A 15,749-nucleotide genomic window follows, 5' to 3' on the forward strand; every position below is an offset into this window, starting at 1 on the left:
ACTACAGATATCTGCATTAAGTACAAATGCCATGGTCCTTCACATATACTACCAATTAGAACATCAGTCTTATCTCCTCTTTTACGAACAACAAAGGATTCAACTCAAAATGCCATTACAGTTTAGCAGCAGAGGCTCATGCAGAACACATTTAGAAACACGGGGGAATATTCTAAGTTTTAAAATATATGATTTTAATGTGATAAACCATTTGCATTCCTGTAATTAAAATGCCAATTCTAAAAATGAAAACCACCTTTTTATTTAGAAAAAGATGTAAATACATTAAAATGCCACTCACAAGTGTTCCACCTCAAAGGGGAAAAAAATGTCAGTGCAGCATCTTACTTGCACAGTCCTGCAGAGTTCAAAACTTTCAATGGTTTCCAACCGCCTACTCTTTGGTTCAAATATACCACATCCAAGATCTGTGTCACATGGTCCATCTTTCTCCAAAATCACACATACTGCTGTTCTTTCCATCTCACACCTTTCTTTCTGTGCAAAATGCCACTTTAAACATGCAAATATCTGGGGACAGAGAACTTGACTAGTATCCCAAAACTCAATACAGATAAGCAGCTCCTACTGCACTAGTGAACTAGTAACCTATACGGTCCTTGGCCTGTTGTGTGTGTGTTGCAAGTGACAGCCATGCACGCGAATGTGAATACAAATGCACATGTCCAGGGACAGCGCCCAGCACTTCTCACAGCACCTCTGCACGCTCCCGTTCCTGCTGCTGCACAGGCTCCTGTGAGCCTGGACTTCAGCCGCTTGCCATCACACCTGTTTTACGTATTTACTTGCTACAGACTTCTCTGTTCAGTCTTGGCTCTGATCAGGCTGGCCTCGAACTCAGAGAGCCGCCTCCTCTGCCTCCCACACATCAGGATGGTAGGTTCCAAGGACAGAGCTAAGGGCAGGTGCTGTCACTCACTGAGCCAGTCCCCTGGACTATGGATTTATTTAAGTACTCTGCTTTTTATAAGAACAAATTCCTACTGGACCCATTTTCTTCTCCGATCTCCTTGCTGCACCAAAACACTGACACTTAAGGATAGGATACATTTCAACCAAATATATGGGTCTAACATTAAGAACAAATGGCTTCACACATAATAAGTTTCAATATTACCCTACTTAATGAATTATTTATAGGTAGTCTAAGAAAACTAATTAAAAGATGCTTTTGATCAGCTGGAGAGTTGGCTCCACGATTAATGATTATACTGTTCTTCCAAGAATCCTGAGTTCAGCTCCCAGCACCCATGTTAGTGACTCAATACCACGTGTAACTAACTCCAGCTCCAGCAGTGCAAACACCCCTTTTTCTGGTCTCTGCATCTGTACACATGACAAAGTTGCACACAAGCAGGCATGCACACACAGGTAAGTTAAGTATACTACTCTGTAATGACGCTTCCTCCACTGAAAGTGCATCCTTTCACTGCAGTGAGAAGTACTGATATTCAACATGGGTACTAAGGTTAGATTACGATAGGTTCCCACCACTTTGTATGTCTTCTATCTGAAGTGCCATTGTGAACTATACTGTTAGCAGTCACTTAGCTCAAAAATTTTTGGAAGTAAAAAAAAAAAAAATTAATAAAAAAAAGTTCTATTTCAAAAGAAGACATGAGATACAAGTTTAGTGCATTACTAAAGAGAAAATGTAATTAAGAGGTAGAAACAAAGCTCTTATCAGTGCTATATTACTCCCTTTCTTGATTTAGCCACTGTCCTAATTTGCTGTCCTGTTGCTATGATTTGAAGCATCATCACCAAAATCAATTTGGTGAGGAAAAAGTTTAGTTCATCTTATACTTCCAGGTAACAGCCCAGCTGATGGAGTCAGAGCAGGAGGGGAGAAGGAACTGTGCTTCCTCTTCATGGCTCACACACTAGCTTTTTTATGCTGCCTACAAACATATCACCAAGACCCGACTGGGCCTTCTACATCAGTCAGCAATCGAGAGAATGCCCCACAGACACACCTATGGGCCAATCCAATCTAGGCGATTCCCCAATCGAGGGTCCTTCTTAGGTGACAATAAAAACTAACCAGCACAAGTACCATTTATAAAACTGTACCGCCTAGAAAGGGCTGGAGAGATGGCTCAACACGTAAGAGCACTTGCTGCTCTCACAGAACCTGGACTGTGTGTCCAGAACCCACCTGGTGGTTCACATCTGGTCCTAACAACCACACTGTGGCTCACAACCACATAATTCCCGTTCTGAGGGAATCAGAGGCCCTCTTCTGATCTCGTGGGCACCAGGCATGCACGGGATGCTATACACACATACAGGTAAGACAGTTCTACACATAATACTTCTTTAATTTTTTTTAAATTTATTGCTTTTGCAAACATCTAGGGCCCCTATGAACTATGTACCTCCCTGCATATTTCACTTTTTTCTTTTTTTTAAAGAAAGAATTTTTTAAAAGATTTATTTTATGTATATGAGTACACTGTTGCTATCTTCAGACACACCAGAAGACGGCATCGATCCCATTACAGATGGTTGTGAGCCACCATGTGGTTACTAGATACTGAACTCTGGACCTCTGGAGGAGCAGTCTGCGCTCTTAACCATGGAGCCATCTCTCCAGCACAGCATATTTCAATAAAAGCTAAAAGGATTCACTTTTGCATCTGCGTATCTGTATTACTCCTTTCAGCATGCTACCTACATTAGTGAGACACAGAAAGCCTCTTGGCCAATGGTAGTTTGCTCTTGTACAATTCTGCCATACATACAACATATTTTTGTTATAAATTACAACCTGATAACCAGGACCAAGTAAACCAAGAAGTCATATCATAATGTAGCTTGTATCTGGACAACTCAGGCAGAAGCCAGGTTTTTATCTTTAGTAGACTGGAACTCCCCACGGGACAGAACTGTTGTTGCAGAGCTCAGGCTTCTGTCTCGGGGTCTGGCTGCTGCAGTGGCACAGCAGCATCGTTTATTTCATAAGGTTTCACTATATAGAACGCAGCGGTCTAGAGCTTCCTAAGTCACACTGCCTTCCACTTCAGGATCCTTCTGCCATCACCTCCCCACTGCTAGGATTCTAAATGTACCTTAAAATAAAAGTAAGCTGGGTTGGGGATTTAGCTCAGTGGTAGAGCGCTTGCCTAGCAAGCGCAAGGCCCTGGGTTCAGTCCCCAGCTCTGAAAAAAATAAAATAAAATAAAAGTAAGCTATCACTCATTATCTTTAAGTGATAGCCTTATACACACGGGCCACGTTTTACATATTCCTGATGCAAAGACAGACCTACCTTTGTAGTTAAATTTAAATATTACTTTTAAAACTCGGATCAACAGACACCTGAATTAACCAGTTACAAATGATAATGGTATTTCACCTCACAAGATATATAACCAAAAAATTTACTTTTTGAATCTTACTCTTTCCGTATTCTTATCAGTTTCTCAAAAGGCCACATTCTATAATTAAGGGTTAACTCCTGCCATTTGCATGAGGCATCAGGTAAATATTGTTTACAAATACACCTGATTCATGAACAATCCAAAATATTTGTCTCAAGGAGTCATATAAACCTTTATCATACATATCATGTACTAATCACCAACATTCTCCTTTCTTCAAAATAACTCGTCTATTGGGAAGAAAGGGACAAGACACAATGTATCCCCAAACCTAACTCCAGATCCCCAAAGATCAAAATGAAAAGGACAGCGTCCAATAGGAAAAGTGCCAAGAAAAGGATTTTATGGAGGGCTTCCCTCTTAACCCCCTAACACACCACACCCAATAGACTGACATGACTGACGGCTCAACGTTGGCGAGGATGGTCTTTAATAAGCACTAGTCTACAGTTGGCTGCAACAAATACATATGGGCTGACCAGTAAGTACAGAGCTTTAATGGCAAGTTCAGCTAACTTTAGCATTTCAGGAGAGCTATGTAAAGCAGGGATGCTCTCTGGCCACATACTACTCTAAGAAGAACTGATGAACAAACTTAGCCACCATAGGTGAAAAATCACCCAAAACTGATTCTCCTCCCTCTTGCCTCTTCCCTCTCACCATCACTTCCGGACCAACTGGGAGATCCCAGTGTCCCCCACTGTATTTCAAAATAACAATACCTAGGCTCTAGTCTCTGTTTCTGATTCCACAGGTCTGGAGTGGGCCCAGATCTTACAGCTTCTACTCAATGCTAGAGAAGTTCTGTCCCCAAAGGAATAAAACTTAGAAAAACACAGCAGTGCTGCAGGTGATGCAGGCCTCCTCATTGTGACCAACAATTGTACTGTGCTGTAACAAGATGACCTCAGAAGTTAGGGAAGTCCTCAGCTATTAGAAGATACACCACACAACCCTTAATTCCTACCTCCCAGGCTTTTGTGTGTCTTCCTTTGTGTACAGATGTTAAATTAAGCCCTGGGAGGTGCAAGAAATGCCTAACATGACACCCACTTCGAGGTGGCTACTGCAATTGTTCAATTTCCCATTGAGGCAAGCATCTAGGTATCCCTTCAGGTATTAGTCCCTTGCACCAGTGTGGGGCAGCTTTCGACATTCATGACCTATCTGTTGAGTGACAACTGCCTGCCTGGTGGGGTTTAATCATACAAAGGCTTACCATACTTTCACTCCAGCAAACCACGATTGTCAGTCTCTACTTACACTAACAAACTGAATGTCATCTTCGTTTTCATCCGCCGTTGACTCTGATGGCTCGGGCCCAGCTGGTGGGACAGATTCTATTATCTATAAACAAAAGCCAAAACAAGCTTATCTATTCAGTCACAGGATCGCAGGAAGAAATTCTTCCCAAAGGAACGAGTTAAGACAAAAGCTCCTGAAGGGAAGCAGCAGGATCACAGGAAAACCGGTTCTGGGAACTGCATGGAGGAGACCGGGTTTGCAAAGGCGTCTTGGAGCTAGTTCCCCAAGCGAGCTGCCACAATTTCCCTCCCCGCCTCCTCTAGGTGCAGAGATGCAGGCTCTAAACCTCTAGGACCGGGGATACAGGCTACAAATACAAGGCCAGCCTGCTTCCAATCCCTTCTCACCCTCGGGGCTGTGGCTGCTGCAGCTAGGGCGGCCAGGGGCTGGGGGCGGCCGGACCGCCATTGTTGAGGGCTACACACAGACGTGCACCAGGCCCGGAGGCCCCGCACTCGCCCGAGGCCGCGGCCCGGCTGAGGCCCAAAGCTGAGAATACAAACCAAACCCTTCGGGGTCGGGCTCGGCGGAGCCAAGGCCCGGGCAGCCACACTCACCTCCGGCCCTGGGTCTCCCATTTCTCCCACGGCCTGTCAGCACCACGCTCCCGCCGCCGCTGCTGTTCCCGACGCCGACGCCGCCGCCACGACTTCCCTCTCGCCCGGCACCGCGCGACCCGCCCTGCGTGAGCGCCCACGCAGCTGACGCCTCGGGCCGCGGGGACGTAGAGCTGCCGGACCCCAAGCGCGGCCTCACTGCCGCTAGCTTCCAGCGCCGCTTTGTACGCTCCCCGCCTTCCTCCCGCCCCGCTAGGGATTCTGGGAGTTGTAGTTTCCACCGGCCTGGAGGCTGAGGACCGCTTGGCGGGGAAAGCTGGCGAGGACTTGGAGCTCAGCGCTAACCTGCGTCTCCGGAAGATGGCGGGAGGAGGTAGTGAGGGTCTCGAGGTAGTTCTGAGTCCACGCGAAATCTCGTTCTGCTGCCGCCTTAACTTGAGAGACATTGACAGGGAAAGAGCTCCTCTGGCAACAAGCGAGACGGATGAAAACATGGAAGGCTTTCATCCCAATTACATCTTGGAAAGGCAGCAGGGGCAAGAGCTTATATGGCGTTCCTGAGAGGTCATTAATTCTTGCAGAAATCTCACAAAGTGTTTTCCTTGTTGTCCACAGGTTATCAGACTGCGTATGGTTCCTGTAAACTAAAAGAAGCATTACTGATTAGGTCCCAGAGGGCTGCTGCTGGTCTTTCATGTTTCTCCCTTGCTCTTTTCAGGCTAGGTTGAGTTGATAGGCTCATTACTTGGACACAGAGGTGTGTGCAAAAGGAATCCAGTGGAAAACAGATCTGGTAATGTCAGTTAACCCTTTCAGACCTTTAGTAATCATACTGCTATGAAAGCAAAGCTTGGTGGTCTTTGTTTCGGGCCAGAAGGATGGATGAGTAGGTTTCAGTGAAGTCCACGACCTGAAGCGCCCGAGCTATTCAATCTCTCTCATGTCTTCTACCTCCCAGTGCTACCAAGTATTCAGTCTCGCTAAAGGGCCAGAGAGAGGAGCAAGGAGTAAAGGTGTAAAATTTAGGGTTCGGTAGGAAAGTAAAAGCAGCTAAAGTCTGAATACCTTTCATCACGAAATCCTAGAAGAGTATTAGTAATAGTAGTAGTAGTAGTAGTAGTAGTAGTAGTAGTAGTAGTAGTAATCCTAGAAGAGGAGGAGGAGGAGGAGGAGGAGGAGGAGGAGGAGGAGGAGGAGGAGGAGGAGGAGTGAAAGATCTCCGCAGGGAGACCCTCCCTCAAGTATCGGGAAGTCGAGGCCCCCAGACACACGAGAGACCAATCTTGATGTAATAAGCAGAGGCAAGGTTTATTTTCAGAATTCCGGACCGACACATATCTCTCACAGGAGACAGGGGTGTCGACCCCGAGCAGGTAAGAGAGGGACTATTTAAAGGGAAAAAACCACAAGACCCAGGGAAGGAGAAGACGTCAGGGGGAAATGCCAAAGATCCCACAAGGAGGATCTCCCAGAGTCAAAGGACAGTCCTCACGTCTCCAGTGTTTTACGGTCAGCTAGTTCCTGGGACAGGGCTATTACTAAAACCGGAGGAAGGTCAGGTCGTCCTCTTTGTTCCCAAAGCCGGCCTCTTCTTTGTCTTTTACGTTTGTTAGAGTTGATGAAGCTCCTGCACCTGATAAACATCTGGATAGGCTTTGCTCCGGCTCCCCGGAACTCTATCTGCAGGACACAATGACTAGAGCAGTATACAATAAGGACTTGGACAAACATCACAGGGGTAGGGCTCATTACTCATTTACTCACGTCCCGAGTTTTTCGGAGGGCCGGTGAATGAGTCAGTACCAGATGCCCTGGAATTTTTAATTTTCTTATCTGCCTTAAGACGCCATCTCTCAGTAGTAGTAGTAGTAGTAGTAGTAGTAGTAGTAGTAGTAGTAGTAGTAGTAGTATAATGTAGTTTTTCAAGATATTCTTGGGCCCTTATAAAAATAAAAAGAACTTCTAAAGATAGAAGTTGACCCCCATGGGGTTGGGGATTTAGCTCAGTGGTAGAGCGCTTGCCTAGCAAGCGCAAGGCCCTGGGTTCGGTTCCCAGCTCCGAAAAAAAAAAAAAAAAAAAAAAAAAGTTGACCCATTTATCAGTCAAAGCAACGATGGCACTTAATATTTTCTCAAATAAAGACTTAGAACAAAAAGCCTTTTGCAAAAACATGTGGTCAGTGGTTAGTAAATTGTTTTAAGAAAGAAAATTAAGTCCGTGGTGCCTGGTGTTGTCTGCCTAGATACAAAAACACCATTTTATTGCATATGCCTTCAAAATTATTGTTTAGTAGTTTATCCCCTGCATCACTACAAAGTGCTTTCTAACGTTTATTGCTTCCTAATACATTTGAGATTTATATAGACCAACCGAGAACCAAAGATTCATCCTGTGCATTTCTCAAAAGCTGTATTTATGTAAATTGAATGCTTCTAAACTCAAGGGTGCAGACCAGACTTGTGAGAAGGTAAGCCCCATGGCACGTTAAATTGGTTTCTAGTAGGAATTGGTGGGTAAAACACATGGAAAACTCCAGGCATTTGTGACTGAAGCAGGAAGGTGCCCATGCTACTACTTAGCTCTACTTGCAGTGACTTACCCTGACGTTATGTCTCAGGTTTGTTTAGAAAAGAAGACATTAAAAAATGCCTGGCTCGGGGCTGGGGCTTCAGTGTCTTGCATCTTACTTTTTTTTTTTTTTTTTTTTTTTTTTTGAGAAATAGGGTTTCATCCTGGATAGAGTTTGTCAGCTACTGGAGCAGGTCTCTTTTAAAGTGACTGAAATTAGCCACGTGAATGACTTGTCTTATAGAAGTTTGGAAGCACCGGGTCTTCCAGCTGAACAGAGTCAGGATGAGGTTAAATTGTGATAGCCTCTACAAATGGAATACTATTGGCCGGTGGTTCTCAACCCTTTGGGGATCATAGATCAGATATCCTGCACATCAGATATCTATATTATGATTCATGACATCAGCAAAATTACAGTTGTAAAGTAGCAACGAAGTAATTTTGTGGTTGGGGTGGGGGATGGGGGTCACCACAACACAAGGAACTGAATTAAAGGGTTGCAGCGTGAGGAAGGTTGAGAACCACCACTGTAGACTAATTTAGCTCTTTTGAAAATGTTTACTGGCAGTTTCTGCCTGCTTGTTTTGAAAGAATAAAAAATGCAGTCAAGAAGTCAGAAGTTTAAAAATGCTATCTCACCCCTAAAGGAGCCCTAAATACCTCAAATTCCAGACCCTGCTCTCTGCCTATAAGTAGGTAAAAGGTCACATTTCTTGAGTCTGCTCTCCCAGGAACTAGATAAAAGAGATTAAAATAAGCCCTTAGGTATGAGATCGGACCTAGTAAAGATGACAGGAAGTTTCTCCCAGGAACTAGCTGCCATAAAGTTAGATTACAATCTTAAAAGCAATCTTGAGAGACAAAAAGCTTCTCTTTGTGATTTTTCACTAACGCCATCCCTACCTCGTTAGGTTGTGGTTTTCTCTTTTAAATACCCCTTCTCTCAGCCACTCATGGTCGAACTCCTCTACCCCTGCGTGGGATACGAGTCTCAACCCCAGTGCACTGGTTCCTATCAATAAACCTCGTGTTTTTACAACAAGGACAGTCTCTAGTGAGTTCTTGGGTGGTCACATCATCCCGAAATTTGAGTGAGGGTCTCCCCACTCCAGGGGTCTTTCAGTTTTTCAAAAAAAAAAAATAAGCACAAGAAACATTGAATAAATAGAACCTTGCCAAACTTTCAAACAAACCCTGTCCATAATAGAAAACCTACATAAATATTAATGCTGATTTTTTTTTCTAGCACACTGTGTTTAATAAGAACATGCTTCGAAGCTACCTAACAGAAGGTTAAATCGCAGCATGTTTTATTTACCAAAGGAGCAAAGAAAAACATTATGAACAAAACTTGGGAATCTTTTTTTAAAGACGATAGCAAGGTCTTGGTCAGGTGGGTCTATAGTTAGTCTTGTCTGAGAGAGGAAAATTTAGTTCTGTTACTAGTGTTTCCACTCTTTTCTACTTGAAAGAATTAAGTCAATAGTTAAGCAGGAGCTAATTTACCAAAACAAAGCATACACGCCAGAGGAAAATTAAATGGATCACCTCAAAGGAAGGAAAAGAGCCAAGTAGGTTCTGAGTTGCAGAATTTAAAGAAATTTTCATGGCTATTTATGAGATGGGTTGACATAGTCTTGGGAAAAAAGAAAACACCAGGCATCCCCAAGTCCTGGTGCACTGAATCTCAGTGCTACATTGTCTCTTCCCACAGCCCTGTAGAAAAGCCCACCATGGGCTTAGCAATAAAAACCACAATGTACGTGATGTTCAGATGACGTCAAGGTCTTCTGACAATGCAGGAACTTCCTTCCCAAGTCACTTGTGAGGGCAGTGGGAACAACCTAATCACAGCTTTAAAGTGTTGCAGGAGCTTTTTCCTGGCAGGAGCTTTCTTCATCTGTAATCAAAACTTCTAGGCCAGGTCACTAGGGTGATAGTGAGTGGAACTATTCCCTTTTCCACCCGCTGATTCCTGGACCCACGGATCCTAGCTATGGGAGATAATGAAACACATGTTGGATGCTGATTCAAAGCATGCATCTGCTTCTGGAGAACCTTCTTCCAGGCGCTGTGGCACTGTGTTCTCAAAAGGCCATCCATCCCATCACTCTTCCAGGATAGTGGAGAATATAATAAGACCATTCCCGGATTCCATGATTGTGGGCCCAATGCCCCACTTCTCTGACTGTGAAGTGAGTTCCTTGGGTAGAAGCAATACTACTATGCTCTTACAGGGTATTTTATTATCGTACATAGAAAACCTAATTGTTAGCAAAATTTAAAAGCCTAAATAGGTATTTGGGGGGGGGGGGTGTGCAATCAGGTGTGTCGGGAAGAGATGCAGTTTGGGTATGCCCCTGAAAGCCTCCTTAGATAAGAACTCTAAAGAATGGGAAGTCCCTGCCTATTTTAAAGCAAATTGCTTGGAGGAAGGTCTTGTGGTCTTTGCTCTATGGCCAGAGGCAAAATCAGCCGGATGGCCTTGAGCTACCCCACTGTGAAATGGTTCGGGCCCTTGCTGATGGGGCTTGGAGCCTGTTTAGGATTTAGGGGAGGAGCTAGAGACTTTATATAGGCAATTGGACCTGTTGGAGAGCCCCTCTTCCCCTCTCCCTCCCTGTTCCCTTTCCCCTCCCCCTCCCCCTCCCTCTCCTTTCCCCCTCTTTCTCCTGTCTCTCTTCTCCTCTCCTCCTTTTCTTCCTTCCTCCTCCTCCTCCTCTCCCTCCCTCTCCACCCGATCCCAGGTCAGAGATTGGTTTTGCAGGAACAACACAGAAGCAACTGGCAGGACACAGGTAAAACAGAATTCTAGGAAAGAGAGCTAAGGAGCCCTCTTGGGCTTGGAGGAGCTGAAGAAAAAGTAGACTGGCTCTGAAGAATGACACAGAGATTTCTGAAGAGCTGGCAGTTTGACTGTAGAATCAGGCTTGTAAATAGATGTTTTGTATATAGTGCAGAAAAGAAAGTCAACCTCGCTGAGCTAGCAGGCTTTACGCCTCCCATGTCTTTATTGGTATAAGTATGAGGTAATTTAAATGGTTACACTGTGTGGAATGCCATGACGGTGGATAAGACGTTCTGTAAGACCCTAGATGGTAGTTTTGGCAGAAACATTACTTGCAGGAAAAAACAATTCATAACCAGAATAAGCACCTACTCCACTAAGGACAAAGTGTTATCCATTCCATGGATGAAGTGGTCCAATGTAGTCAATCTGCCACCAGGAAATGCATGGGGAATGGCACTATATCCGTGACTCTGTTGCTCTCTACAGTTGGAAGATCTGGCAACGTCAGTAGCCAGATCAGCCTTGGTAAGTGGAAGTTCATGCTATAGAGCCCATGCATAGCCCCCATCTCTGCCACCATGGCCACTTGGTTCATGGGCCCATGGGGTAGTGGCAGGAATGGCTGCAGAAAGATGATAACTGCCCTCAGAACAGGACTCTTATCTACTTGGTTACTGAGCACCTGCTCAGCTAAAGTCACCTTTTGATGACTATTTAAATGGGACACAAACGTCTCTACATCCTCTGCCCATTTAGAGAGATCTATCCACATACTACTTCCCCTGATGTCCTTCTGATTAATTTTCCAATCATGATCTTTCCAAGTCCCTGATGATCCAGCCAATCATTGGCTATGTCCTGTGAATCAGTAAGCAATTACATATCTGACCACTTCTCCTTCCATACAAAATGCATGACCACATGTCCTGCCCTAAGTACTGCCCACTATGAAGAATACCTTTCACTGGTGTCTTTCAGGGTTATCCCAGAAATGGGTTGTAATGCTGCAACTGTCTACTTCTGCGTGGTGCCTGAATGGCATGCAGAACCATCACTAAACTAGGCCTTAATCTCTTCCCCAATTAACCAATCGTAGGTCACACCACATGAGGTTATACACGTGGCAGCATTAACAGGAATAGGAAGCATGGGCGCTAGACCAACTTCTTCATGTAACTTGCTTGTGCCTTCAGAGCCTACTCGGGCCGATTCTGTACACACCTCCTTTATACGAAAATACATTGCTACTGTGCACACCCTACTGTATGCCTTGGTGGGTCAGATAACACATCCCAATGTCCCAGGATCCAATCTGAGAGAGGCAAGCCAATATCTAGACTGTCTAATTTTTCCCCCATTGGTATATAAACTATTTATTAACAGCAAAGGCCCAAAGACTCATTTCGTCTTGGACACACCCACAGTACGGCCCCTCCGGCCAGTGATCTTGGTGTGTTGACCCCGGACACGAAGGCCCCAAAAGTGGCGCAGCCCCCTATGGGTTCGGATTTTCTTCAGCCGCTCCAGGTCCTCACGCAGCTTGTTGTCTAGACCGTTGTCCAGAACCTGGCTGTACTTCCCATCCTTCACATCCTTCTGTCTGTTCAAGAACGGTTAGTCGGGGATCTGCTCCCCAGCCCTCTCGTTGAGGTCAAGGTCTGCTTTCCTCAACACCACATGAGCGTATCTCCGCCCCACACCCTTAATGGCAGTGATAGCGAAGGCTATTTTCCGCTGCCCATCGATGTTGGTGTTGAGTACTTGAAGGATGTGCTGAAACTTCTCAGGGATCACTAGGGATATGGCAGCGGCATAAGCGGCGGCGTGTAGGCCTCCTGTGGAAGAGCCTGCCTAATGTTTTGAAATTGAACCTGTTTGTTCATTTAAGAGGGTAAGGTTGGGGTTGGAGAGATGGCTCAGCGGTTAAAAGCACCCGACTACTCTTCCAGAGGTCCTGAGTTCAATTCCCAGCAACCACATGGTGGCTCATAATCATCTGTAATGAGATCCGATGCCCTCTTCTGGTGTGTGTGAAGACAGCTACAGTGTACTTATATATAATAAATGAATAAATCTTAAAAAAAAAAAAAAAGAGGGTAAGGTTGGAAATACAGAACAAGGTAAGTTTCCCTGTAGGGATTAGGAGTGACAACTGTGCCATGTGCATCTAAATGACGATTGCAAATTTGGCGATGAGAACAGGTGAACAACCAGCAAGCCTGGGATGAGGGGAAATTATGCTCACCAGGGAATTCAGGAAACCATAAACAGATTGCTCTGTAAGGAGGGCAGGGGGCTGTTTTTTTGGTTTGTTTGTTTTTTTTTCCTACACGCCTTCATGAGGCAGGAGAGAATCCAGATGGGAGACTCTTTTGCATAAGATGAGACTGAGGCTGAGGCTTGTAGGAGTAGTTATGGCATATGTTTCAAAGATAGCTATTGTACAAGCAGTATAGGTTGAGCCCAGGGATGGGTATGACAGACCCATTGATGGTGGAGTTGTTTTGCAGGAGAGATTGTTACCATTATTAGAAAAGCAGTTGCTTGGTGGGACACAAGCAATGATGTCTAAAACAAGGCTCTTTACTACTAATGGGTTGTACATATAATAAGGAACTGGCTCTTGGGGTTGAAGAGAAAGTGTAAAAGTGACCCATTTGTTGCTCCAATAGGGTCCTCATGTATTTTCTTTGGAGTACTTTTTTTGGAAAATAGAACTATACCCTGCACAGGTAAACACAGTAATTACATGGATTGGCAACTATTGGAGAATTCTAAATAAATCCTGACTCATTTTTCCTTAGTAGTTAAAAACCTGACAAATTTCAAAGAAGACATAATTATCTTGATTAAACATAATCATTTTTTAACCCAGTTTAAGTTTTATCAAGAACAGTCCTATATTATTAGAACTTCACAATTTTTTAAAAAAATATTTTATAAATTCTTTGAAAATATCATACCATCTATTTTGATCATAATCATCTCCAAGTTCCACTTCAACTCTATACCCTTCTGTCTCAGTTAGGGTTTTACTGTTGTGAACAGACACCATGACCAAAGCAACTCTTATAAAGGACAACATTTAACTGGGGCTGGCTTACAGGTTCAGAGGTTCAGTCCATTATCCCCAAGGTGGGAGCTGGCAGCATCCAGTCAGACATGGGGCTGGAGGAGCTGAGAGTTCCACATCTTCATCCGAAGGCTGCTAGGAGAAGACTGGGTTCTAGGCAGCTAGGATGAGGCTTTTAAAGTGACACACCTACTCCAACAATGCCACACCTCCAAATAGTGCCACTCCCTGGGCCAACCATATTCAAACCAACACACCATCCAACTTCCTATGGTTTTTTTTTTTTTTTTAAGTCCACCAAGTCCAACTTTGGTTGCCCAAATACTCTTAGATATGGATCCAACCCCAAGAGCACGGTCAACCTACCAGGATTCACACCTTAAAAGAAAACTGACTCTCCCTCTCCCAACAATTATCAATTACCTTATCTCCTGAGCTAAGAGTAGAACTTCATTTCCCACCTCCCACTTCCCACCTCCCACCTCCATGCTGGGATGTTGTCTGGTTGAGCTGACGGTGGGGTTTGTGTCTGCTGCCTCAGTCATTGAGATCACAGAGAATTCAAGCTGGCACTGTGTAACCAGCCTGTTAAGTCTGGAAAACACTGTTGCCTTGTGGTCATATGCCTTCTTTGGCTCTTACAACCTTTCTGCTCTGTCTTCCATCACGATCTCTGAGTCTGGAGGAAGGGATGTGGTACTGATGTTCCATTTCAGGGCTAAGCACTCTGGCATCTCTTAAGCACATTAACCAGTTGGTTGGGTCTTAATCAACCATCCACTGCAAAATAAAAAACAATAAAAAAGCTCTGTGGAAGGTCGAGAGATGCAGTGATCTACAGATCTAATGGTAAGACATTAGGAGGTGATTACATTCTATGTTCATTCCTTAGAACAGTAGGTTCTCCCTTAGAATCTAAGACATAGCTAGCCCAGGTCATTGCCCCCTCCACCCCCATAATGCTGTCAGGTGTGGGTTTGTTCTTGTGATTCAGTCTCTTTAAATCCAATCAGAAAGCGTTTGCTTATTCAGACATGAGTTGTGTCACTTTTGCATCAGTGGCTTTTCTTACCAGGCAGATTGTCAGTGGAACTCACAAGGCTCCCAACTGTGGAAGAACGAAGTTTATTTTCCTCCTCTGGTTGGCATGCGTAGAATCTTCTAGAACTGTGAAAGCTAGTCAGTAGGGGAGATGCTTCCAGATCAGTACCAGCTTGAATTCTCCATGTTCTATGACTCGAGTGTGTGTTGTCTCTTGCAGTAGGGATGGTAACCAAGCCCAATTCTATATTCTATACATTAGGGTGTGGGTATTCTATATTCTATAATGTTTGGGGGTATATAAGACCTCAGTGGACAACTCAAAAAGAAGAAACTTATTCCTGGCACTGGGCTGTTATGTGTTAATCTATGGGGTATAGTAGGAACATTGCTCCCCCATTTTAGAATAATTTCATTTAAACCTTTTTACATTATGTATATGTGTATAGTTTAGAGAGCTTCTATAATATGTTTCTTGGTGACCTTTTCAAAAGACCTTTACAGTTAGCGCTCTCTCTCTCTCTCTCTCTCTCCCTCCCATCTCCCCCCACAGCCACAATCCTTCCTGCGCCATTATTCCCTTTTCCTCTTTCACATCTCTGTGTTCTTTCTCTTTCTCTTGAAAGACCCCTCATCCCTCAAGTGAAACAAATACATCTATGACTCAAAGCTAGCGTCCACACAAGAAAAAAAACATTTGACGTCCGTCTTTTCAGATTTGGGTTGCGTCAGTCAGGATGACTGTTTCAAGTTCCACCCATTTACCTGCTATTTTTTAAAAAGTATATTCATAATTTATTTGTCCTAACATCTGAATAAGATGTATCATATAAAGGTATAAGATTTTTCATTATCCATTATCATTACGATCAGTGGGTACACATCTAGATAGTTTCCATTTCCTGGCAATTGTGAATAGAGCACGGATGAACAAATGTCTCTGTAGTAGGATACAGGATCCTATTGGGCATATGCCCAAGAGTGGTATAGTTGAATCGTGTGATAG

General features: G+C 44.2%; 1 protein-coding gene and 1 pseudogene across 5 annotated transcripts in view; both read right to left on the reverse strand.

The window, feature by feature from the left end:
• Positions 1-14,956, reverse strand: part of Zfp451 (zinc finger protein 451) — a 64,709-nt gene extending 49,753 nt beyond the window's left edge. For 3 of the 5 annotated variants that reach the window (XR_005488896.2, XR_005488897.2, XM_063267130.1), the window contains exons 1-4: positions 14,775-14,956; positions 14,348-14,482; positions 5,267-5,910; positions 4,668-4,751 (exon numbers count right to left, since the gene is read on the reverse strand). Coding sequence is in view for 2 of the 5 variants with exons in the window: in XM_063267130.1 (XP_063123200.1) it covers positions 4,668-4,751; positions 5,267-5,287 (105 nt within the window). In the remaining 3 variants the exon portion in view is untranslated. Of the gene's footprint in view, positions 1-4,126; positions 4,617-4,667; positions 4,752-5,266; positions 5,911-14,347; positions 14,483-14,774 lie in introns of those variants that run through there. The other 2 variants (NM_001033705.2, XM_063267131.1) reach the window with 2 other exon arrangements.
• Rps18-ps7 (ribosomal protein S18, pseudogene 7) lies at positions 11,973-14,190 on the reverse strand (annotated as a pseudogene).
• Positions 14,957-15,749: the final 793 nt, after the last annotated feature.

This window comes from Rattus norvegicus, chromosome 9 (assembly GCF_036323735.1).
Source record: "Rattus norvegicus strain BN/NHsdMcwi chromosome 9, GRCr8, whole genome shotgun sequence".
In the NCBI taxonomy this organism is placed as follows: domain Eukaryota; kingdom Metazoa; phylum Chordata; class Mammalia; order Rodentia; family Muridae; genus Rattus; species Rattus norvegicus.